General features: G+C 55.6%; 1 protein-coding gene across 5 annotated transcripts in view; it reads left to right on the top strand.

Annotated features, from left to right (window-relative positions):
* Positions 1-5,805: 5,805 nt before the first annotated feature.
* PAX2 (paired box 2) overlaps positions 5,806-24,551 on the top strand; it is an 80,063-nt gene continuing 61,317 nt past the window's right edge. For 4 of the 5 annotated variants that reach the window (XM_027062876.2, XM_027062873.2, XM_027062878.2 and 1 more), the window contains exons 1-3: positions 5,806-6,614; positions 10,129-10,297; positions 11,094-11,291. In XM_027062876.2, the coding sequence (XP_026918677.2) occupies positions 6,572-6,614; positions 10,129-10,297; positions 11,094-11,291 (410 nt within the window). In that variant the 5' untranslated portion in view covers positions 5,806-6,571. The remainder of the gene's footprint in view (positions 6,615-10,128; positions 10,298-11,093; positions 11,292-24,551) is intronic. The other variant, XM_027062880.2, reaches the window with a different exon arrangement.

Consider the following 24,551-nt stretch of genomic DNA (forward strand, 5'->3'; position numbering starts at 1 on the left):
TCCACCCCAGCCAGGTCAAGCTGCAGGCTCAGGGCCTGGCTCAGAAGAGGGTTAATCATTACTTCTCTACCGACACAGCCTTCACTCGCACTCTCTCACCCGGGCTTGGGGAGGAAGGGAAGAGATAGTTGGCCGGATGGGGACCTCGGCTTCGCCCAAACCAGCCTCTTCGGGCCTTCCAGAGACAGGTGTCTTCTCTGTGCCCTCAGCACCCCTTTCATGTCCATTTCCTTCCCCTCCTCTCTCCCCGCCTTCCACGCCTCCCCTTCATCAGGCCTCTCCCCCACCGTCTCATCTCCGCTCTGGCTTTGGCAGGTTGACTGAAGGTCCAGAGAGGACCAACTTTCTTTGTTTGGAACCGGACTGGACGGGATTTCCTTTCCCAGGTCTCTGAGAACGGGCCAGCCTCCTCCCAACCATTTTGGCAGACTGGCCCGAAGGGGACTGCGCCCGAGGCCACAATTAACCTCAGCCCGGTTGGGGAGGGGGTAAGAATTTAATGGACCCTCTAGCATCTGCGCTGACGCAGGGGGGCGGCGAGGGTGCAGGAAGAAGTAGGAATGGAGTAGCAGGAAAGAGAGCAGAGTGATAAACATGGACAGGGTGTGGTATAGTCAATGGAAGGGGAAAAAATCCTGAATGGAAGGAACACAGGAAGCGAGGCAGCAAGGAATCCTCTTGTTACCTTTATAGGATAGAAGTTGGGTGGAAAGCACCACCCCTTGCCCTGCCTAAGCAGCCCAGCTCCCCCCCCCCCCCCCGCCCTTCCCTCTTTGTGGAGGGGTAAGTGTTCCGGGAAGCTGGGCACTTATTCCTTAATCTACCACAGAAATGTTGGGTTTTCAAAGTGCTTTTCTATTGGCTAGCTCCAGGTAGTAGGCAAGACAGGTAATCGTCCCTATTTTACAGGTGAGAAAACTGAGGAGGCTCAAGAGGCAAAGGGACTGTGAATGTGGTGGCTGCTGCTCCTTCTCATGGGCTGTGGGGTCAGCAGCCCCTTTAGCTGTGCAGAGGTCTGTGAGTGTCTGGGGACAGGCTCTGTGCAGGTCTGAGCCGCGAGTACCCCGGCCTCTGTGGGGCCTCTTGCCCCCCACCCTCCAGCTTGTTTTCTGTTACACAGGGCCCTCTGCTCCTACCCTGCAGACCTACTGGCCCAGTTTCTCCTGTTTGACTATTTTTTTCAGCTCCCCGGTCGGGTGGGCCACCGGCGGCAGCCACCTGGCAGGCCCGTGCCGCTAAGAGGCCGCTTTGGTGGCCAAGTGGCTTGCATTGTCGTTTTCCCTCAAAGGGCCGGGCAGGTCGCTGGGACCTCTGGCGAGGAGCAGCCGGGTTAAAGGGGGAGGGGCCGGCGAGGATAAAGGCGCAGCACGTGCGCCCGGCCTCCACAGGACCAACAGACCGAGCGGGCGGGGCCGGCCGGGAGGCTGCCCCCCCGGGCTTCACGCGGGGAGCCCAAATATTGGGAACAAAAGCGGGAAAAGAAGAGTGAGAGCAGGAGGGAGGGAGGGAGCCAGGGAGGGAGCGAGGAAGCAGAAATTAGGGGGTCTTAGATGAAAAAAAAAAAAAAAGAAAGTAGCTTTAGGGGGAATGTGCTGTGGAGTGTGAAATTGCAGCCCATGGTGCTCCATATTGTACCAGAAGCTCTTCCAAAAAAAAAAAAAAAAAAGCCATCCTCCAACGTGACCAGAGGGCTAGGAAGGGGGAGGGGCGGGGAGAGAATGGGGAGGAGGAAGGGAGAGGGCCGAGCCGGAGCCGGGCCGGCCGAGCTGGAGAGGGGGCCGGGTGCGTGCGCCGGCGGCCGGGGATCTGGTCGTGGAGAGCTGGCGCCCCAAGGGTGCGCCGGGACCCAGAGGGCGAGTGGGCCGCGGCCGTCCCGCACTTGGATTGTCAGCGAACTTTTTTCCTCTTTGCTTTTTTCTTTTTTGGTGGTGGTAGTGGTGGGACTTCCCAAACTGGGACTAATTCAGGAAAGGAGCTCGGCTGCGAAGCTACCTTCCTTTCTTCCCTCCTACGTTTCTGCTCTTCCCTTCGGACTAGTTTCCCCCCTTGGTTCTAAACAGCTTTTTCCCCCCTGAACTTTAATGCGTTTAATTTGGTCCGCGCTGTGGGGAGCATTTCCTAGGGAGATACATTTAATTTCGGAATTTCTAATCCCCTCCCTCAGAGGCCCGGCCCTGGCTCCCTTTGCCGCTCCCCAGGAGGTGAAAGGAGTCGTTGGAGGAAGAGGAGCCCAGGCCAAGGGGGAGGGGCGCGGCTGGGAAGCTCCTTCGGAGCCCCCAGGCCCCCACGGCCCAGCCGCCTTTCCAAACTGCCTGAGGTCGGGGGCCTGGGCTCTGGGTCAGGGCCCTGCCTGCAGAGGAGAGGCAGCCACGCCTCTGCCTACCCACACCCGGACAGAAAGCACAGAGCCAGGGACCGGGAAACCGGAAAAGGAGGCGAAGGGTGGAGAAGAGAGGGGGTGCAAGTGGGAGCAGCAGACAGGGTGTATATGAGCACTTCACTCCGTGCACAATCTACCCAGAAACGCATTTCGTAGCTCGGAGTGCTAGTCGTGCTTAGCTTGGCTTGGGATGCCTGTGCGTGTGTACACTTGGGGTGCGGGGTGGGGGTGGGGGAAGAACTCAACATATCCCACACGTATCCGAGTATCCCACACCTACCCCGTCCCCCCCCCTCTCCCCGGGGGCCTGCTCTGCCCCGGACAGTGGGAGAGTCAGGCCAGCTGCAGCTCAGCAGTCGGGAAGGAGGCAAGGGCTGGGGCACCCCGAGAGCCAGGCCGGGAAGGGAGCGGAGAAGAAGGAACGGAGATCCACAAGGAAGATTTATTGGGCAGATCAGATGCACAGAGGTGGCTAATGAAGCAAATCCCGAGATGGGTATCAGAGCAACTCCCCAAAAGTTTATTTGCCTTTAAATTTCCGCAGGGAGGCGGGCGCCTTGTTTGAAGTGTAAATGCCCCTAGGTTGGGGGGTGGAAAGGCCGCTTTGAAAACACCAGAGAGAAAAGGTTCATTTAGAGGCAGACGGGAAAAGCAACCAACCCTGACAGGTCGGAGCCCGGGTTGTGTTTGGGGTTGGGTTGTTTTCTTTTTTTCTCTTTCTTTTCCTCTTTCCTCTACTTTCTTCTTCCCTTTTTCCCTTTCTTGCTTTTTTCTCCTCTACTAGACTCTATAGAAGAAAGGGAAGAACAGGAAAGGGAGCATCAGAGGGAGAGGCGAGTGCCTGGAGAGAAATCTGTAGTCCAGCCCCGGAGCAATAGAAGAAGGCAGAGTCTTGGCTAAAAGGGTTTCTAACCATCAGGGATCATTGCTCTTTAACTTTCTAGACCCAGGAATGGGCTGGAGCTGAGGAAGAAGCTGCCAGGGGCTGGCTTGGTGGGAGGGTGAGTGTCGAGCTGGTGTAGTGCTGTGGAAAGGAATTGGGGGTGGGGTGGGGTGGGGTGGGAGTGATTCTGGAGCCTCAGAGGCTACCTGGGAATTGGACTATCATGGAAGGGTCTTTACTCCTCAGGGGGCATTTGGGAAAGATAGATGTGTGACTATAGCTTCCTGCACACTTTGTGCATTAAGTCCTTGTAAGTCTCCTTTCACAAAACGTAAAATCCCTCTTGCCCAATACATGAAAATGCCTGTTGTCTGCATCCACACTTCTTCATAGTGTGTGTAACATAGGGATATGTCTAGCTGGTTCTAGAAAAATCTGTGTGTCTTTGTGCCTAGTGTGTGGGGGGGGGGGGGGGAGGCGGGGTTCTGCCCACAGTTTTATTCCTGCAATAGTTCAGACTCCCCGGGACTTAACTTCCTGAACCAACGTAAGGAGACCTGGGGCAAAAGGTTCCCTTAGTTGTCAACTCCCCTCAGCAAGGATCCTTCCTCTGTGCCTCTCCCTACACCCCAATTCTTGGTTAATTACCTTCCTGCAGGAAGCCCAAGGCTGTACCAGGTAATACCACCTGAGAGCCCCTTTCTTCCAGGCCTGGGAGCCCTTTCCTTTAGGCTGCCGGAACTCTGTTTTCCTTTTTTCGCTCCCCACACGAAGTTAGCGCGTGTACGTGGGGTTGGGAGGCCAAAGCAAACCCGGGAGCGCCATCTGCAGGTCTCGAGAGGAAGAGACTGACCTTCGGGGCTGGACTCTGCGCCTTCAACCTCCAGCGGAAGGGAACCAGCCCCGCCGACCAAGGGGAGAGGGAGTGAGGACTGGGAGGGAGAGGGTTGGTGGGGAGGATTCTTTTTTTCCTCCCAGGAGTTACTCCGCAGGTGGATTAAGCGGATCAGGCTCAGGAGGATCCAGGAAGGGAGGCAAATGTCAGAATTCCAAAGACTCAGCCTCTTAAGGAGTGGGAGGTTCCGAATCCTGTGGGACTGAGCCTGGCTGGATCCCGGCCCCAGGATTAGGGGCCCTGGAAAACCCGGGTGTAAGAGGCCCAGGAGGAGTCTCCTCCTGGCTGAGTGGGGCAGGTGCGGCACCCAGCCTAGCTGCCGCCTGGGCTCCAGCCAGCGGGACAGCGGCGCGAGTCTGCGGCTCTTTCGCCGGCGCCAGGGTCTGCAGTCAGGGGCCAGAGGCACCTCAAGACCGGGCAGCGGGAGCGGAGCGCGGGCTTCCCCGAGCCGCCCTTTCGCAGACCCAGGGAAGCGGGGGGAGGGAGCGAAGGAGGGAGAGAGAGTTAAAACATCAGCTGAAGTGCCAAGATGATTTATGAGACGAGGGAAAATATTTCATAAAGATCTCCCGGATATTCTGTACTTAACCAGTTAGGAGACAAAGGGCTTCTCCTGCCTGGTGCGTACGAGCGGATCGAGCGGGTGCGGACGAAGGCTGCGGAGGCCGGGCCAGAGGCTCTAGCAGGAGCGGGCCCGGCCCGGGCGCTAGCTCGGGAGCCGCCAAGCTGGCGGCGGGCGGCGCTCAGCCTCGTTCGCAGCCTCTTCTCCCCAGCCGGGGACAGCAAGCCTCGTCTCCCGCGTCCTCTGCCGCCAGCGACCAGTCGCTCTGCACTGTCTCCCTCCCCAAGCCCTTCTCCCAGGCCACCCGAGGGTCCAGAAGCCAAGTCCCGGGGCTGTCCCACCGTCCGCTGGGTCCCACTGAGGCAGGTGGGTCCTCGCCGGAGGTCTCCAGCTCCATCGGAAACCGAGCGTTCTGGGCTGCCCAGACCCCGATGGGCAAGGGGACGAGGGGAGCCCTCCGCGCAGCCGCGCGTGGGATGCAAGAGGACAAACTGCCGGGCACTTTGCCCCGGAATGAGATTGGGGGGTGCGTGGGTGGGGAGGTACCTCAGGAGGGAAAGGCGAGAGGGAAGGACCAGAGAGAGGAAGGAAGAATCAGGAAGGAACGGAAGGGAACTCAGAGCTGAGAGGAGGGGGGTTAAGACTAGGGATGCGGACCGGGCTCGGGGCAGCGTGGCCCACGCGGGCACTGGCCGGTGGATGGCAGGGCTGGGTGAGTTGGGACTGTGAGCCCGGCTGCCGAGAGCGGCGCGCTCCGCGGCACTCTGTCGTTGCCTGAATATTCATTAGACCGGCCGCTCTTTCTCCTTATCTAACGTTTATCTTATCGGCGAGTTTCGTTGCTCAGTGTAGTTTTAATCCCGGGCTCCCCTTTCCCCTCCCCCTGGCCCGCTCCCCTCCCTCTCCCTTCCTTCGCCTGCTGCTCCCTCCCTCCCTCCCTGCCGTTTCCCCCTCCCCTCCCCTCCCCTCGCCGGCACCGGAGTGACAGGCGCGGGGCCCTCCTCGCCGAAGCTCGGGGCTCCGGCGCTGGCGAATCACAGAGTGGTGGAATCTATTGCCTTTGTCTGACAAGTCATCCATCTCCCAGCGCGGGGAGGGGGAGGGGGTCTGGAGGGGGCTTTGCAGCTTTTAGAGAGACACACACCGGGAGCCGAGGCTCCAGTCTCCGGCCGAGCCTTCTCGCAGCCGCAGCCCACCTGGGGCCAGCCCGGTGCGGCCGGCGCTGCTCAGCTCCCTCCCTCCTTCCCGGCCCTTCGGCCGCGGCAGCGCGCGCCTGCCTTTTCTGGGGGCGGGGGCCCGGCTCGCGCTCTCCCCTCTCCGAGGCGCCCGCTCGGACATCCCGAGGATTGCTACTTCTCTGCCAACTTCGCCAACTCACCCGCACTTGGAGCGGCCCGGCTCCCCGCCCGGCGCCCTCGGGCCGCCCCCCCCCCTCGGCTCCTCGCCCTCTCCGACCGCCGCCTCTCGGATGACCGGGTTCCAGGGGAGCTGAGCGAGCCGCCTCCCCCGCCCAGCCTCAGCCCTGGCCTCAGCGGCCGCGCGCGCCATGCGCCCCCAGATCCCCCCGGCCCGGCCCGCCGCCCCGGGGCCGCTCTGCTGACCGCCCGGCCCCGCGCCCCGACGGTGGGAAGTTGCGGTCGCTGCGGTTGCCAGCTCCGACCCGCCCGGGAAGCGTCCCCGCGGGGAGCGCAGCGCGGCGCCCCCCGCCCGCCCTGCCGCTGCCGGGCGCCCGCTCACCTCCCCCACCCCCGCCTCCCCAACGTCCCTCCCTTTTCTCCTCAAGTCCTGAAGTTGAGTTTGAGAGGCGACACGGCGGCGGCGGCCGCGCTGCTCCCGCTCCTCTGCCTCCCCATGGATATGCACTGCAAAGCAGACCCCTTCTCCGCGATGCACCGTGAGTACCCGCGCCCGGCTCCTGTCCCGGCTCGGGGCTTCCCGTCCTAACCCTAGCCTGTCCCGCCCCGCGTGGCCCTGGCCCCCTGCGCTCAGGTCCCACCTTGGGGACCACGCTGGCTTCTCTAGCCCTCCCCCCTTCGTTCTTCCTCTTCCCCCCATTTTCCAGTGTTTTCAAAGCCTCCAGTTTCTCTCTTCTGCCTTATGTTCCTGGTACTTCTTCCTCTACCAGCCTTCCTACCTTCCCTGGTGCCCATCACCTGTCTTCCCTCCTTCCACCTGCTTCTTCTTAGGTCATCGATCCACAGCCCCTGGTCCTGGCTCCAGCCATCCTACTCCCTGGTCACCCTCTTGCCCTGGGCTGGGAGACTAATTGGCAGGCAGTTTTGAGGGTTTGTGTTGTGGTGTTCTCTCTCTCTCTCCCTCCCCCTCCCTCCATTCATCTCTACCTTTCTCAAACTTAGAGTGTGATTGTCCAGGAGGAGACTCCTAACAGGGGCAGCTTCAGTGTCAGGACAATCGGGCAGAAGAGTGTGGGGGTGGGGTGCCCCCATCTGACCCTCAGCTCCCAGCACCTCCAGGCCGTGCCAGCCCCGGCAGGGCTTCTTGTGAGCTGGTTTGTAATACTTCCTTCCTCTCCTTTTCTTTCCCACCTCCTTCCCTTCTCCTTCCCCTTCTCTTCTCCTTGAGTTGGGAGTCTGAGATTGGCAGGATGTGATGGTCATCTTTCTCCGCCTCTCCCTGGGAGATGCTCTAAAAACAAAGAGGGGTTCCAAGGAGAGATCCAAGTCAGCAAGAGATGGGAGTGGAGGAGCCTGCCAGGCAGCCCCTGGGCACAGCCAAGCTCCGCTTGCTGTTCTGGAGGCTCCTTGCCGGCCTCCCACTCCCTGGTGAAAATGGTCCAGCCAGTGACCTGGCCAGTGGGTAGTCAAAGAGAGAGAAAACGAGGGGGAAAAAAACAAAAGGAAGGCAAGCAAATGCCAAAGCTGGGGAGAAAGGAAAGAGAAAAAAAAAAAAAAAACGGGGAAGGAAATAAAAGAAAGAAAACAGAAAGGATGTTCCAGAAGAAAGAGAAGGGGAGAAAAATAAAAAAAAAATAGAAAAAGAGGGAATTATTTTAATGAAATCTGAATTTATCTAATTCATGTCCTATATCTTTAGCTTGGAGAAGAATTCGGAGATTGTTTTTTGCAGGCTTTTTTTTTTTTTCTCTCCCAGATAAATGAATTCTAAATAGAAAACTTCTCCTCCTCTGTAGATTAATAATTAAGGATGGTTTGTAACTTTTCACAGGGAAACTTTTTTAGACCTGGCTTGGATCGGTGCTCTGGACAAGAGAGCCGAGGAGGAAGAGTTGTGTTTTTCTATAAGCATGTAATTAGCGTTACAGGGGGAGCTTCAAAAAATACTCCTGGGATAAAATATATTTTCCTAAAGAATTTCTAAGCACAGCTAATCCAAGTCAGGGCCCTCTGGCCGCGGCGGATCTCCGTGAGCTGAGCCAGAAATCCTGTCTCCTTTTCGGAGTGAGTGGAACCAGGTCGACCCGCCGTCTTCGCCCAGCCCGCCGGCCTCCCTGCTCCGCCGCCTCTGCTCTCGCCTTTCTCTCTGGCTGATTCCGCAGGGGAGTCTGCCGAGTCCCGGCCGCCCACTGGGTGTCACTTGGAAACCCAAAGGGGAGCAAGGCGAGCTGAAGGCGGTCGGAGGAAGGAAGAGACCGCGGAGCGAGCGAGCAAGCGGGCGGGCGGGCGGGGCAGCAAGCAGCCGGAGCCCGTGTCCGCGCCGGCGGCAGTGGCGCATTCCAGGCCCGACTCATCGGCGGCTCCCGGCCCCCTGGCCTGGACTCCTGCCGTGCCCCCTTCCCATCCCCTTCCCTTAGATTGGGGACGAGGGGCCGGGCCTGGAGCCCGGGGAGGCTGAATTATTCATCTTTAATCTGCCCGCAGCTGCCGCCTTTTCATACCGGTAACGCGAGTTCTCCCGGGGCCTAAATTATTGATGGTCGAGGTTTGGAGGGAGGGGAGGGGTGAGGAGTGGGGCTAGAGGTAGGGAGAGTAGCAGGGATGAGGGGCAAAAATAAGAGCTTGTGGCCTCCCCCAGCCTCCAGATCAGAAGCCTCTCCCCAGGGGTTTCGCCGGCCCTTGCTCTCAGCACCCCCAGAAGGGGACGCGAAAGAAATGAGCGGAACACAGATGTCCCCGCTTTCTCCGAAAGTCGCCTGAGGCTAGCAGGACAGGGGCTGTAGGTTGCCGGTCAGGTCAGGCTGGCCGCTAGAACTCTGCGCTTGGATTGCTCAGGAACTGCGGCTGCGGGTTGATGGCTCTGGGTGCAGGATTTCTAGACTGCTGTAGGCCAGGGAGAACGGGGCGCCGCGCAGCGTCCTCAGGTCTGGCATCCGGTGACCACTTGGGCTCTGAGGTTGAGGGCCCGCGCTGGAGTCGGGTTGGAGACCCAGCGCCCTTGTCCTGGGCGGGAGAGCAAACGCCCTTGCTTCGCGGTGTCCTGGGAGGCTGCCGAGGTCTAAGAGGTCAGAGGGACAGGAGCTGGCTCCGGCTGGCAGCACGGGGTGCCCCGGTGAGCCCTCAGCCTGTCTGGGCCACCTGAGCCATGTTACCTAAGCAAGGCAATGGGTCCCAAGCCTGGCGCAAGGCGGCAGGCAGACAAGCCCCTGCAGCCTGCGTTCTCTGGCTGTTACCGAGCAGAGCGCCCAGCCGCTCTCCGCTGCCTCCCAGTCTCTGAGCGCAGCAGGCTCCGGGCCCCTGCCTCTTCAGCCTTCCCTCCTCCACCTGGCGTTCTTTGAACTTTAGACACTAGGGAGACCAGTGGGAAATATGGCCCCCAAATATATAAATACAGAAAACATAAAGGAAAGGGAAAATCCCGGTCAAAAACCAAAATAAAATAAAAACAAAAACACAGGGAAAGAGGTAGGAAAACTCCAACTCTGATTAAAAATAGATACAAGAGGTAGGGAGCAAAAGGAGAGGGGCAGGGACTTAGCCCCTTTCTGTGCTTAGAACCCTTTTGTACTGAGTCCACCAGTCCCAGACACCCCCCCCCCAATCATCTGCCTCCAAGCCCTAGCACGCACCAACGACTCCCCCTTGCTTGCGGCTCAGGCGGGATCCCGCTTCGCGCTGCTTCTGTTCTCTGCTCGGCCCTTCCTTTCCTCTCCTGCATTCTTTCCTGCCTGCATTAATTCCCCCTCTTCCCTCTTTCCTCTCACCCTGCTTCTCCATTCCTTCCCTCACTTTCTCCCTTGCGAGGTACTGGCCTTCGAGACGCGTTCTTCCCAGCCCTCTGCCCAGCGTCGCGCTCCTGCATCTCTAACGCCCCGTGGGTTTCAATCCCCAATCCGCCGCGTGGTGTTGACCGGACCACTGTTCTTCCGGGAGTCCGGGATCGTGCCCCTGCGCCCTGCCTGCTCCCTTTGCACGTCCTGGGCCGCGGACCCTGACTAATGGCCGGTCCCTGCTGTCTGTGGGGTGTTGTGTTTTTTTCTTGTCTCTCCCCAGCAGGGCACGGGGGTGTGAACCAGCTCGGGGGGGTGTTTGTGAACGGCCGGCCCCTGCCCGACGTGGTGAGGCAGCGCATCGTGGAGCTGGCCCACCAGGGTGTGCGGCCCTGCGACATATCCCGGCAGCTGCGGGTCAGCCACGGCTGTGTCAGCAAAATCCTGGGCAGGTGAGGGCCTCAGAGTTGCCCCTGGGAGACACCTTGCCTCCTTATCCCTCCGCCCTGGGTCTCCAGACCAAGGACTTGGCTAAAAGTCAAGGACGCCAGTGGGAGAGGGGCTATCCAGATACTCAGAGGTATCTAGAGAGCTGCTCCTTTCGGTGAGGGCGCTCAGGTGGTGGCCGCAGCCCCAGGAGCCAGGGCGGAGCAGGGTCACTCAAATTCCGCCCAGCTTCGGGGTTCTCGAGGCTGCCAATTTCCAGCCTTCAGTAAGGGAAGGACTCCTCTTCTGGGAGAGTTAACGCAGATGGGGAGGGGGGTTGGAGGAACAGGGTGGGGAACGGAAATGGGTCCCCAAGAGAAGAAAAAAATCAGCACTGGGTAGGGGAAAGGAGGGTCCTGGTTCTCAGGGGGCTCTGTGCTCAGTAGGAAAGGGCTGGAGGTGGTGCCTCCGCCAGGGTGGGCCTGGAGGCCTGGAATCGTGCTGTTCCTCCAGTTCCTTCCAAATGAAAGTCGGCTTTCAGACTCCCAGGGGCGCCTATTCCCGCTGGTGTGCTCACAGCCCCCCTCCCCCGTGACTGCCTTCCCGGAGGGAGTGTCCCTCTCGTCCTCCCCTTCATCCTCCAGGCTATCCCTCGCCCTAGCCACGCGCCCTCTGGAAGCTGGCTCAGCCATGCTGAGTCTTTTCCCTCCACGCTGTTGCCTCGGGTGGGAGAGTGGCTCGGCCGCTCTGGAGCCTGCAGCCTCCCTGCCCCCGCCGTACGTAGCCTGCTTCTCGCTGACCCCGCCGGCCTTCCGGGCGCAGGTACTATGAAACCGGCAGCATCAAGCCCGGAGTGATCGGAGGCTCCAAGCCCAAAGTGGCGACCCCCAAAGTGGTGGACAAGATTGCTGAATACAAGCGACAGAACCCAACTATGTTCGCCTGGGAGATCCGAGACCGGCTCCTGGCCGAGGGCATCTGCGACAATGACACGGTGCCCAGCGTCTCGTCCATCAACAGGTGAGCAAGCCGCCCGGGGCTATGGGCTACAGGGCGGGACTCCAGCTCCCAGCTCTCGCCTACCAGCGCGTCTCCCAGCTTGCGGTCTCTGTTCTTTCTCCAGCCTCTGCCCTTGCTCCAGGATCTCAGCCCCAACGTCCTTTGGGCAGGGAGAGGGGACATGGGAGGCAGAGAGCTAGACAGACAGACAGAGCTGTCTCCAGCTCAGGGCTGGGTATTCCCTGCCAGGCTTCTCCCGCCGGCGTCCTGGAAATGAATCCAAGTGTTTGTGGTAATTAAGACTCCAAGATTACGTGCCTCGGTATCTAGAGACAATCACAGCCCACAGCCGAAGCCTTTAAAATGACCAGTGTCTATTCATCGCTTCCACCTTTCTAAAGGCATGCTCCCTTCTCCAGGGGCAGCCTCCTGTTCTGGCTTCCCCACCCTCCCTGCCAACTCCCACAAAGCTTGCCTCCCAGGAGCCCAGGCCATGCTAGCCAGCTCCGCACAAATTTCCGGCCTACGAGCACCGAGTATCCAGGCCTGCAGAGCAAACGCTAACCACCAGCCAGGAGTTGGCAGGGAGTAGAGAAGCCGGACAAGGAGTGGGGCACCAGGCGAGAAGGGAGAGCTCTGGACCCCGAGGCTCAACTTTAGGGTGCTTAGGTCCAGGACTCAGTCTGCACCAGATGACAGGCTCAGGCACATGGGGACGACATAGGCTGGAGTCAGCCGCACATATAGCTGCACAAGGTAGTCTCCCAATCCCCAAGCTACTCTAGCACGCTCTCTGGCAGAACGCATGTGCACACCCCATGTACGCACACCCCCGCCAGCGTGCAAACGGGCCTGTGCTGGGTACAGCACATGCAAACAGCAGTTGGATGCAAGAGCCCAGGATGGCTCCGACATCACGGAGCTGTGCAATCTGACATCAACAGAGACCCTGTACAAGTTCCAGACTGCTTGGCCGGTCTTTCAACCCCTGCCCCCCCTCCCCCCATTTTAAGGCAGATTCCCAAATTAGAAGAGGATTTCCTACCCTTGTTATTCTTTGCACTTTTCACGGGCTCATTATCAGGACAACTAATAATTCAGATGGTGCCTTTTCCTGAAACTGGCATCACGTATTAAGTTTTTTTTTTTAATATTTTGCAAATGATATGGAATTATCCCAAATCATCCTGAAAACAGCAGGTAAAATTAGCTGGTAGAATGTACCTTGGCTAAAGAAGATTCCCTCTGCCACACTCGTGCTGTAACGTACTGCGAGGCGACCCCAGAAATTATCCCAGTGTGTGCCATCTGTATTAAAATGGTTATTCAGTTATGAACAGGGTAACATAATACTGATCAGCTAATTATACACCCTCCGAAAACCCTCCAGCTCCCTGGGCCTGGCTCACTAGGTGTTGAAAGCATAGCGGTTTGACATTCAGACACCTTCAGAAGAAGCCCGAGAAAGACTGTGGGTGGTTTGGGAGGGGAATGTGTCTTTTGCATTTAAAAGCCAGAGGAGGCTGGGGAAGCTTTGGGGCCGGGGCAGGATTGGCGGTTAGGGAAGGGCAGGGGACAAAGCATTGTTTTCTGAGCCATCTGGAGACAGCCTCTTGGCTGTCTGCTGGTCCTGGGAGTGAGTTGGAACTGAGATCTTGCGAGGAGAGCAGCCTGCTGAAGAGCAGTGTTGTTGGGACTGGGCGCTGGTGTTCTGGGGGACGTTCCAGAGAAATGCTTGTTGTCAGTGATAGGATTTGCAAGCCTTTGGAGGAACCCAAGACACGCACAGTTAAGGCAATTTGCTTTTCTTGATGGGCAGAGGGTCAGAGCGATCAAGGCAGTTATGGTGGCAGCCTCCCTTGTCTACCACCCCGTCCAGCACCCACCCCCGCCTCTCCCCCAACATATACCCTTTCAGGCTGAGATGTTTTGGGAAGCTGGCTCATGCACGAGTTTGGGAATGCCCTCATCTTGAAAAGCCACAGAAGACGGGGAACGGGTGACCCCAGGATCAAGCTCAGGAGCCTTGGGGTACTCCACCGGAATTGGGGGGAGGTAAAGGAGTGAGGAGTAGAGAGCGGGTTGAGAGTGGGAAGAGAACAGCCTCAGCTTGACAGCTCTGACCGTGGCCCCGTCTGCTCAGCGTGGCGCCCCACCACCTAAGGGGCACAGAGGCTTCCTCGGGTGTGTAGAAATAGCCATCTGTGGGCAGGTGTTGCTGGAGATGGAGAGAGAGTGGGAGGAGAGGAACGGGGAAGCCACGGGCAGCATGGGCAACCAGCCCTGGGCCTGTGGTTAGGCCTCCTGGCTTGCTTTGTCAACCAGGAGCAGTCAGGGTATTCTGGATTTCACTGTGGGACAGAGTCCTACCATGGTTCAAATTTCGGAGGAAGATTCTGAGGGCTTCCCAGTGTGCTGCTGAGTTGGGGCTGGAGGGATGCGTCTGGGCCCCCGTGCCCTTCGCTTCATCCTTGTAGGCGCTTTGCTTGAAAGAAGGAAAGGTTTATTCTGAGATTTGTTGGTCCACCCTGAAACTGGATAAAGTGGGCTGTTTCTGCCAGCGTTGGTGATGTCAGGAACTTTGTGAATTCTCATCCTCTATAGGAAGAGCCTGAAGACTTTCCTCCGTGCAGAAAGTGCACCGGGGAAAGGGTGGCTCTTGAGTTTAGAGTCTTACTGTTGGTGAGGTGCCCACTCGTCTTAGGTACGTGTAACCATTGTCAGAGTGTGCATGTGCCGGTGGTTGGCAAGAAAGGAAGTCCACACATGCTCACCCACCTGGGCCAAATTGTGAGATTTTTTTCATTTTCTCCTCCCCAAAACAGATGCTGTCGCCGCACTTGAAATATGCTGTTATGGTTACAAACTCAATTGCTTTTCGTGCCTCTAAAATTGGTTTTGGCTTACTCTGATCCTGTCGCGATAAAGGCTTGGACATTCAATCCGTACACTCCACTGGCAAATCCTCAGAGAAATACCTCTCTGAGTCAATGGAGTAGGTCAGGGAGGCCTCCCAAAGCCACTCCTGCCCCCGGAGACCACTGTCAAACACCCAGAGGGTTGACTGGATTGCTTAGCATGTGGAACTTTTGTGACTCATTCTTGATGTTGGGTTACTGATTGCTGACCAGGGAGTTGCCAGTTCTTCAGCTTGCACACTGCCACTGTAGAGGGTGGGTGTTTACGAACAGGTGACTTGAGGTTGAAGCCTGGTGTGGGAAATGGCCTCTGGATGGGGGAAGTGATGCTACCGAAGGAGGAAGTCACCCAGTTATATCACTGAGCAATTGACGAGGCAGGAAGGATTCTCCTGATTATGTGCCAGAGTCTCTTGGTTTCGCTGTTGCTCTGGGCAGAGAGTACTGCTCCTTTGAAAGAATAGGCGCAAACTCCAGGTAGAGTCTAGGGTTACGGAGGATCCCCTGAGGGCGCCCCCTTGGAACAAGTCGATAAAAAGGCCATTGCCCTCTTAACTTTTTCAGCCTGCCCTACACTCTTGGGATCAGGGCCTTCCCTGCTCCTAGATCTTTGGACTGGACTCTTCCAGAGTCAGTTTCTCGCTGATCACCTGCTACCCACACTCTCTCTCAGCCTGTTTGGCTCTAAGTGAGCACGTTCATTTTCCCAGCAGTGGCAACAGTGGCTTCAAGGCTGCAGTCCCAGTGCTGTTCAAGAATTCCATCCTGTGTCGTTCACAGGCCTCATCAGAGGTCTGGCAGTGGGGTGACAGTCGTGGGCCAGCTGTTCATTCAAAGACTATCCAAACAAGCCAGGAGCCACTCATCCTAGCTGAGGGAATGTTGAAGACACGTAGACATGTTCAGGGCCAGAGCCTGTGTCTGTCTCTCTGAAACTTGGGTTCTACAACATTGCACTTTTGACTCTTAGACCTGACTTGGCCAGAAGGGCAGCTTCACCTGCCCCATCTCCATAGTCGTGGAGCTGTTTCGTGGTCAGGGCTGGTGGTCTCACGCCAAAGAGCTAAGGCAAGTTGGTGAGCTAAGAGGAAGACTTCTCTCCTCAGAAGAATGGGAGAAATAAGGACAGAGAACTTGCCTTCTGTGGCCTGGGACCTACCAGCCACAAAGAGCCCCAAATAGCGAACGAATATGGCAGTTTCTGTCTGAAAAGCCTTGCTCACCTGTCCTTCCCCGGGGAGGGCTCTCCCGCTGCTGAGGTCCCCCCCGTCATTAGACAAACATGTGTAATAGGCAGGACTGCTCATCTTATTTCTTAAAACGACCTGGAGTTGTCCCCCCGAAGGGTCATTTTTGTTCCCTTAGTTATGTTGGACTTCTCGGCCAGTGGTTGTATTGGTCTGACTGTTTCTCTCGTTGGCTGGCTCAGAGTGGGCCCTCAGGCCACCAGATGGCTTCAGGTGAGAGCAGTGGCTGGTGGCCCTGAGCTCTTACCTCAGCTGGCAGCTCTGGAGAAGAGGAAGACAGGAGGGCTTTTCCTAGTGAGAACTCCAGGTAGGTTTTGGAAGGCGATGCAAGGAAGAAAAGAGAGGGAAACTCCTAACTAACTAGCTAAATAGTGTCCCAACTATTTTGAGAACTCAATAAAACAATCACATCAAATATGAAGAGGCATAAATCTTGTGTCTGCACAGGTAACCTACTCAATTGCTTTTATTATCGCTCAGGCTGCCTCCATTTATTACCGTCCACAGCCTGGGCAAAGGAGGTTGCATAGAGGGTGGTCTCCAGTGCAATCCTACACCCTGAGAGGCAACAATCAGCCCATAGAGCCAGGGATTTCGATGGGAGCTCGGGAAGGGCCCATCTGTCTGCATGAAAACCAATCAATAACTCTGTAACCAGAGCCCTTGTCACAGGGAAATGGACAACACAACAGTTCAATACAGGGGCCACAGGGGGAATTAGCCAGTGGAGATGGGGACCAGGCAGGAGCAGACCCTGGAGAAGGGAAACAGGGTGCCTGGAGAAGGGAAGGTTGGGGAGGGAGTGGGCTGTGGCAGGGGAGAGCAGCGGCTTTGTGTGCATATTGGCAGAATGGGTGAATTATTGTGTAGAGTAGATCCAGGGACGGAGAGGCACTGTTGGAAGTCGGTTGGGGAGGGAACAGTTGGGCTTATTCTGGCGCACGGGAGATAGTGTGGTTGTATGTGTGATGGTATGTGCTTATAGACTAGAACATTACAGATTCCAGAGAAGGACTGGCAATGGTAGTAACTGGTGCAGAAGAGGAATCGCCACCCCCGACCCCTGCCACCAAGAGCCTGCACCACGAAGAGGGGCTTGGTATGAGCCGAAATGGGATAGGGGTCCTGCTTCCCCGTCTTGTGAGCAGGACTGATAAAGGAATACTGTGTGCCAAGGGCTCCACCATATGCTCCTAGCTTTGGAGATCTCTGGCTGTAGCTACTTTGCAACTTCCCCTCTTAGTTTCAGGTTTGTCCTTAGTCCCCCTTTGTTGCTACCTGGAGCTGGAGGTCCTCACAGCAAGAGGAAACGACGTATATGTATTTCCTTTTCACTTCTCGTCCTTTAAAAGAGTGCACTACAGTGTTCCAACCTGGGCCACCACTTCTCTGAATTCCCTGCTGTTTCCCCCCACTCCCCAAGCCAGTTGTCCAGAGTTCAGACCCTTGCAAAGGAAGCAGTTACAGGTACAGCTTTGGTCAGTGCAGCTCACCAGCCATGTGGGTGAGTCTAGAAAAGAGAGAAGGGCCCGTGACAGATCTGAGGCGTGGGAAACAGTATCTCACGGCAATGCCCAAGTAACAAGTGAAACAGATGGGAAATTAAATCACATTGGGTTTATCTATCTACCAGGAAGCCACGGGGTTGAATGGTTTCCTCCTGTTGAGCCTGTTGTTTTGGTGCTATCAAGGTGCAGCTTGCACATATTCACGATGGTTTCTAGGCATAGAGGTTGACATCTTCAGTGATGTGGATTTGTATATGTATGTGTGTGCCATCCTGTGTGCCTGCTCTTTGGTAAAAGGGCGAGGAGGCCAAGAACAAAGGGAGGAAGGCCCACAGGACGTGACCTACAATCACTGACAGAGGCTGGACACCTTGTCTCTGGCCCAACAGTTTAACCAGTGATGCAGTCATGGGGCCATTGGCTGACAATAGGACTCAGCTGAAGATTCTTTGTTTTGTAATTTGGGCAAACCCAGGTCAAATTTTCCTTCAATCTTTATTTGCACTGTAATACTCCATGGTCCAGTTAGCCCCCCAAAAGAGGGCCCTGGCTAGAGTGATGTCACCTTTGTAGTGGAGAGCTGAATGGTCAGCGGTCCATCTTCTCTGAGATACCTGACTCCCAGCCCAGCTGGCAGGACTAGTTAGGGGCCAACTGCACAAGCAGCCGAAAAGATGCTCTTCCCAGTGGGTCTCCTTCCTATAGACTTGTGTCACAGAGACCCACCAAGGAGTGCGGGTCCCTCCAGCAGGAGGCACGGCAGCAGCACTGGGGCATGGTCATTGGCAGAGCTCTCCCAAGGACCAGGCCCTGGGCCCAGCTTCCAAATCCTTCCCCAGTAACCCAGATGCCAGGAAAAGAAGGGAGAGGCTATGTGTGAGAACCACGTAATGGGAACTGGAGTGGGCTTGGAGACCAGGAAGGGCATGAAGGCACAGGCAGATGCCTGGGGGTTCCAGAGAGGGCTGGGCCTCGGGGAGCTGTTGGGAGTGGGAAATAAGAGGAGAGTGACCGAGCACTGGAGGAGAAGGGGCAAGGCCTTGTGCAGGTCCCTGTGGGAACTCCTGGGTGGGAGAAGAAGGTATGTCGAGGGGAGGTACGGAGAGGGGAGAGGCTGTAGAGCCACGTTCCTCTTGTAGCCCATCCTCAACAACCACACACACACACACACACACACACACACACACACTGGACTCTGTCTTTTGGTTTCTGAGGGATAATATATATGATAAGGAAGTATTTTGTGTTTTTCACATAACAGTGAGAGAAAATGAGACTTGCTGACCTTCTAGAGAGGTCAGGTTTACCGTAGGGATGTGGATGGAGGAGGGTAGGGCTGCAAGAGATGGAATGGAGCTGGTGAGAGCTGGACGAAAAAGGGCCTGGAATATGCAGGCCCAGCCCAGAGGCAGGAAGGTTTGGGGTTTAAAAACTCTGTGCTGGGCAAAGAAAACACCATTTCTGGCCTGATTCAGTGCACGGGCCCTGGTCTGCAGCCCCCAGGGCTGTGTAACAAGACATAGCTTCTCTTCTCTGCTTCAGACCAGAGGAGTAGCAGGGCAGGTGCAGGGGTGCAGGTGGTACTTCCTGAGCCCCTTGGTCCAGGAGCCCCTGAGGGAGGGAGGTGGAGGGGACATCCACTCTCTACCGTGAGGGCAGGAGAGGGTGAGGCGGGAGTGGGAGAGGAGGACAGAAGTCAGAAGGAAGGCTGAAGAGTGAGGAAGGAGGCGGGGAGGCTGAGGGGCAAAAGGGAGAGGCCTCTGAGCTGGCTTGGCCTGAGGAGAATGGAGTGAGTGGCGGGAGTACAAAGCAAGGAGCTCCAGAAGCTTGAAAATTGGGCTGGATCCCGTGCATCTCAGCCAAGGGCCTCTAGTAGAGCTTGGAGGCAGTTGGAGGGACCCTCAGCACTGGACAGCTGGTAGACCAGGCTAAGGGCGGGGGGTGGTGCTCAGGAAGCTTAGAAGGTGGGAAAGGAGAGAAGGGAGGCCAGCCAGGAGAGGGAGAGGTGTCAGAGTGAAGGAGGTGGCATGGGAGGTCAAGTGGCGGGAGCCGGGGCTCACGGCCGCCCGCATCAGGCAGCACACAGCACCAGGCAGGCTGGCGGCCGCTGCGAAGCTGTGCAGGTGTAGCTGCTGCAGCCTGGTCCCCGCAGAAGGGAGAGTGGGAGGGAAGCCAAGAGGAAGGGAGGGAGGTCCTCACTTCCTAGGTGTTCCAGAGTGGAGCCCCTTCCACCTGGGAGCCTCTGGCCGCTTTGCTCAGGGCTTCCTCTTCTGCCTGCCTTCAGCCCTGCCCGAACTTCTCTGCAGTGAGCTCCCTCTGCAGCCATTCAGGAACAGAGGAAGCCAGAGGATGCCAGGAGCAGCTCCTGGCAGGAGTGGCGGAGAGGCTGTAGGACAGGGCAGCAGGCTGGAAGGGGGACTGTCCCCACCTTGTAGGCACAGTAAGGTCACAAAGTCAGAGAGGAAGGGCTCAGAGGACTGCGGGAGGAGAAAGGAGGGCAGGAAGGGAGAGCAGTGGCGGCCCCAGAGCTTGAGCAAATGGGAACAAGCATTCCCTGCCCCGATGCTCCCTCTTGGCGCCAGGGTCTTTGCTGGGCTGGTGGAGGAAGCTTCAGGAAACCGGGAGCCTCGTGGGCAGTGTCTGGCTCGACAGACCCCAGGGATGGTCAGGGAGGAGACCTTCATCCTGCCCCTTATCTTGTGACTTTCCATCCTGATTGTCGAGGGCGAGGTGGCGCCTGCCGTGTGCATCATACCAAGAGAAGTTGGTGACGGTGTGTTGAGGGCCTCTGTGTGGCTCTGTCATGGGGAGAGTCTGGGAACTTTGGGAAGAGTGTGTGGGTCCAGCTGAGCGTAGCATTCGCGCCCTGGGAAGCTGTCTACCTGGTGCTGGTATTCCAAGGAGCTCTTAGAAGGAGTCGGGCTTATCGAACGGGGAGCTGGTGGCTCGCTACTCAGAGGGTTTGCGGCTGAAGGGATCGTTTGGTCTCAGAATGAAAGTCTCTGCCGTCGCTTGGACGACCTGCCCGTTTGGGACGTTAGCAAGCGTTACCTGGCAAGCGTGAGTTGAATGGACGGTAGAGCTCCCGCTAGGCTGAGGAGTAGGGTTTCCTGTCAGGTCCGCAGGGTCCCGACACACTCAGTCTGAACGCGGGCACATTGTGCGTGTTCTCTGCTAGACGTGAGGGTGTAGAGTGGTGTGCGAGGGCCAGGTCGCTACCGGGAGCACAGTCGCGGTGCGTGGTTTGCGTCTGTTGAGATCCTCGAGGCGGGTGTGCATCTAGGTAAGGACACAGGTCAAGCGATTTATCTCCTTTTTTCATCTGCAGAGAGGAGACCTCCCCTCCCTCCCCCTATCCCTTACCTTTTTCCTTCCTCTCTCTCCTTCTCCTCGGGTTAGCTGGTTTGGGTTAGGAGGCCAATCTCAGTAGACTCTAATTGAAGAGGGAAGAGAATGTGATAAGATAAGGAAGGCCATCCATGCTCTGGGGACCAATAGAGGTTTCATGTTCCCCCACTCCGCTCGGCTTCTCTAGGGAGCTGACACCAGGGCAGGCGGCCTTCCCACAGACTGTGACTGTCTGGCCTCTGGCAGAGCCAGAACAAATGAAGTATCCCTTGGGGTCAAGACTCAGGTTCCTTTCCCCGTCACCATGGGTCTGGGCGGGGGAGGCCCTGACCAAAGAGGAAAAAGGGGTAGAAGAGAGACGGCCTAAGACAGGAGCAGTGAGAAGCGGAGGTGACTGACACCAGTCAGCTCCAACTAAAGCCTGGTTTGGGGGCCACAGAAATGGACTGAGTATGTGTGTTGGGAAGGGAGGTCATTTTTTTTTTTATTGGAGAAGAGGCTCTGAAGCCTTTCGGCCGGTCTGCTGGGCTGAGCACTCAGCTCTTTTCAGAGGTACAGGCCTGGTTTGGTCCAGGTCCTCCTAGAAATAGTGTCCAGCCCTCACTCTTATGCCCCCTGCCCTCCAGCCCCAGCACATATGCATTCGCCTCTTCCCCCTCCCAACCCTTCCCTTAACTTAGCTCTGAGGATTAGGTAGTTCCTGGACCCAGGGAGGCAGCCTGGAGATTCCTTAGGAGATGACCTCCCAGGGTGGGTACAAAAAAAGTTGAGAGAAATTCATTTCATGGCCAGTGGCTGCTTAGAAAAGGCGATTCCAGCATACGAATGTGATAAATGTTAACTGAGCATTAATCGCATTAAAGAGGGCCCTATAAACTTTTCATTTCTAATTAAATTCGTCCAGTGATGCTGCCCAAGCGAGTACTCTGGGCCTTTGTTTATGTGGAAAATTAAAATGCAAATACAATGGGATTTATTTCCAGGAGTGGAGTGATGGGCTGGCCCCTCTGGCTACTGGTCTCCAGGCCTGTCCGGCCAGGTAACTGCTTCTTTGGAAGTGCTGTCCCCCTTGGGACACATTCTGGTGTGAAGGGAGAGGACAGAGTTCAAGGTCAAATAGAATTAGCAATGAGGAAGTGTGGAAAGATTTGAAGAGAGGGAGAAAAAGGCAACAGATGACCCAGAAATATAGGAAGGCATTGCCCTGGTCCCCCCCACCCCACCACTTCGAACTCACACCTCTACGAGAAGAGATCCCGAAAATCTTGCTTGGGAATAATGTCATCACAAGCCTCTTCTACAGCTCTGGGATGAAGGGTGTACTCGGGAGGGGGAATTTGGAGGAATCAGCCCTGCCAGGCATATGTGGGCCTCCTCCTAAAAGAACTGAGTGGTCATCAGCAGGGAAGGCCCTGGGCCTGGATTTATCTGCAGCACCTTGAGGGTGGGCTGCTGTCCACATCGTGGTTTCACTGATCTCTTCCTGCCGGTGCCAAACGGCATTGACACAGGGCAGTGGAGCATAGAACCGAGGACGCTGTGCAGGCACGCCCGCCCGCACGCAGCCTTGTCATGTGTAGGGAGAGCCGGTCGCTCATAAGCATAAACAAATGTCCCTTGCAGGGAGTCCTTTAGTGCCACGATGCCTTTGATAAAAAGCAGTAACCCTAAATACTGTTGAATGGAGCGATCTAAAGTTCCTATTTACTAAAACATAAATTAAGTCAAGTGGAGAGAAAACACGGGTAAGGAAAATCGTGTGGGTAGATCAGTAGCGACACTGAAAGATCGCTGTGCTGCTCCATGGATAAGGAAGTTGTAAACGGCATTAAAAAGTAGAGAGGGAAAGAAAATGGAAGTAGAGAGATGATAAAAGGCAGAGCACTAAATCACAAGTAGGGGTACGTGCACAAAGTCACAAACCAGATTTACACCAAGCGTTGCAAAATCTACAGCTTGGATTGACAACACACAGAGATACTCTGCACCCGGGCATGCAGGCATCCAGAGAGTGGATGGGGCCATGTCAGCACCAAGAGGCTGGATGTGGCCGCAACGTGGTCTCTCCCTGCCGGACAAGGGGACTGATTCATTAGCTCCGCCGTGCAGGGATCTGACTGGTCCGGTTCTGCAGACGGTCCAGGATACAGCCTTGGGACGTTTTTAAAGGTCTCTGAGTACATGAGGCTCTTGTGAACTGGATCCACGTTCTAATGGATCTCCAAGATGGAGTCTGATTGACTAGTTTTGTTAAATAGCTTGCTACCCCTGTTCTCTTTAGTCTGTTTTATTCTGGGTTGTTCTTGTCCTTTTTGGTGTTCACTTATGTCTCTTAGAAACGTATGAGCACTTGCTGACAAACAGGTAAATGTGACAACTCCCAAACATCTGAACGAAAATCAAAGCCTTAGTCAATCGTCTATAAGGGTTGTCAATAGGATGCCAAATATCTGGTGATTTAGAGACATCATTGATCAAATTTCTTAGTTTTTATCCAGGCGCAGCATCAACACTCGTTTTCATTCCACTGGTGTTGCGTTTCACTGGAAAACACCTGTTTCCAGAGGGAAGTATTGTAGGCGACAAAGCGTTGTGGTTAAAAAGCATCTTTGATGCACTTGGGTCTGGCTTCTGGTTTAAAAAGAGGCTGGTCTTGACCCGAAAGTCAGGTGGAGAGCTGGTACTTAGAGCGCTTAGTATCTGGACAAGTACAGCTGATGGACCCGGAAGGTTGGTTGGGAGGGCAAATCGCTTTGTCCAAATAAGGGTAAACTGTCTGGTAGGTCTGGCTTCCATAAGGGGATCCTTTTTGCCACCTTAAAGGGGAGTATCGGGTGCTTAGTAGACATGGCCTTTCATTCATTTATACTTTCATTTGTCCATCCGGAAAACCTTTGCTAAGCACCTGCCATATACCAAGCAATGCACACAAACCTTTGTAACCCAGAAAAAGTAAGAGAATGGGCTCTAGGAGAGATTTCTGGAGTTTGAAGCAAGCTTCCCTGCTCACTGGCTGTGTGGTTACAGGTCAATCTCATCTCCTCCCTGGACCTCACCCCTCTAGCACGGAGATAACCACACAGTTCTGTCATAGGTGCTTGTGAGGGTTATGTGAGTTCATCCACATAAACCTGCTTAGCATTGCACCTGGCACGAAGCAAGTGCTCAATAAATGTTAGTTATTATTGTGGCAGTCGTAGCCATCGAGTGTACATTTCTTGCGATGTGTCTGTGTCAATGTGTGTGAGTTCTGGCCTGTGTGTGCACAAACAGTGAACTCTTTTAAATAAAAAGCTCGAGTTGAAAGGATATTCTGTGAACAGAAATGTGTATCATGAATGCCGGTGAGAATTATGGTGCTCTCTGGGCCCAGCCGGATTGAGGAAAGGGCCTGTTCTATGTGTGTGCAGGGAAAAAGCGCTCTGAGTCACTTATCTGAGCACTGAACAGAATTAGTCAGATAATTGCCCCCTTTGTCCACGTTGTTGGAGAGCCCAGCCTGTGTGTGTGTGTGTGTGTGTGTGTGTGTGTGTGTGTAAACTTCGTATGCCTGCACACTCCTTCTCTGGAATGAGCTTACTATTGCTTGAGGAGTTGAAGGTTGGCATTTTCTGGGCTTCATGGCATTTTCATGGGTTGTGGTGCTTTGCATTTTATAGGGTTTTTTTAAGATAAAATGAAACAGTAGTGGAAAAAAAATCCTTATTTGATGGGTTTGAAGGGTTCCTCTGATTCTTAAATGTCATAGAGGGAAAAGAAGGGAGGTAAACAGGAAGAGGAAGGAAAGAGAGGAGAGAAAGTAGAGACAAGATAAAGGATAAAGAGAGAGGTGAGGGGGAAGTAAGCAAATATTTGACAAGTTCAAACTGATCTGTCTACTATTGTCCCACATATCTGGATGTTCCAGGGAACCATAGGAGGTTGATAATCACTGCAGTTATTTTCACTGCTAAGGGCTAAAAGATATTAAGAAGTAAATTTAGGAGAAAATTTTACTTTGGGCTTGATGTATGAACACATTGAGCAATGGCTCCAAGTAACGACAAGTACAGATTCTTTTTACCCTACACTCAATAAGAACAAAGGTGAAAACCAAAGTTCTCCAAACCCCCGATGATGTGTTCTGTCTCCCCACCTCTATGGAAAGGCCCGTGGAATGAGGCCAAGGCCCAATCCCATTCTTGCCTGTAGTTTTCCCGGCCCCTTTGGTCTGGGTGGGTAACCAAGTTCAGCTCAATGGACTTTCTTTCATAAGATCCA

The sequence above is a fragment of the Acinonyx jubatus genome, chromosome D2 (genome assembly GCF_027475565.1).
Source record: "Acinonyx jubatus isolate Ajub_Pintada_27869175 chromosome D2, VMU_Ajub_asm_v1.0, whole genome shotgun sequence".
Taxonomy (NCBI): domain Eukaryota; kingdom Metazoa; phylum Chordata; class Mammalia; order Carnivora; family Felidae; genus Acinonyx; species Acinonyx jubatus.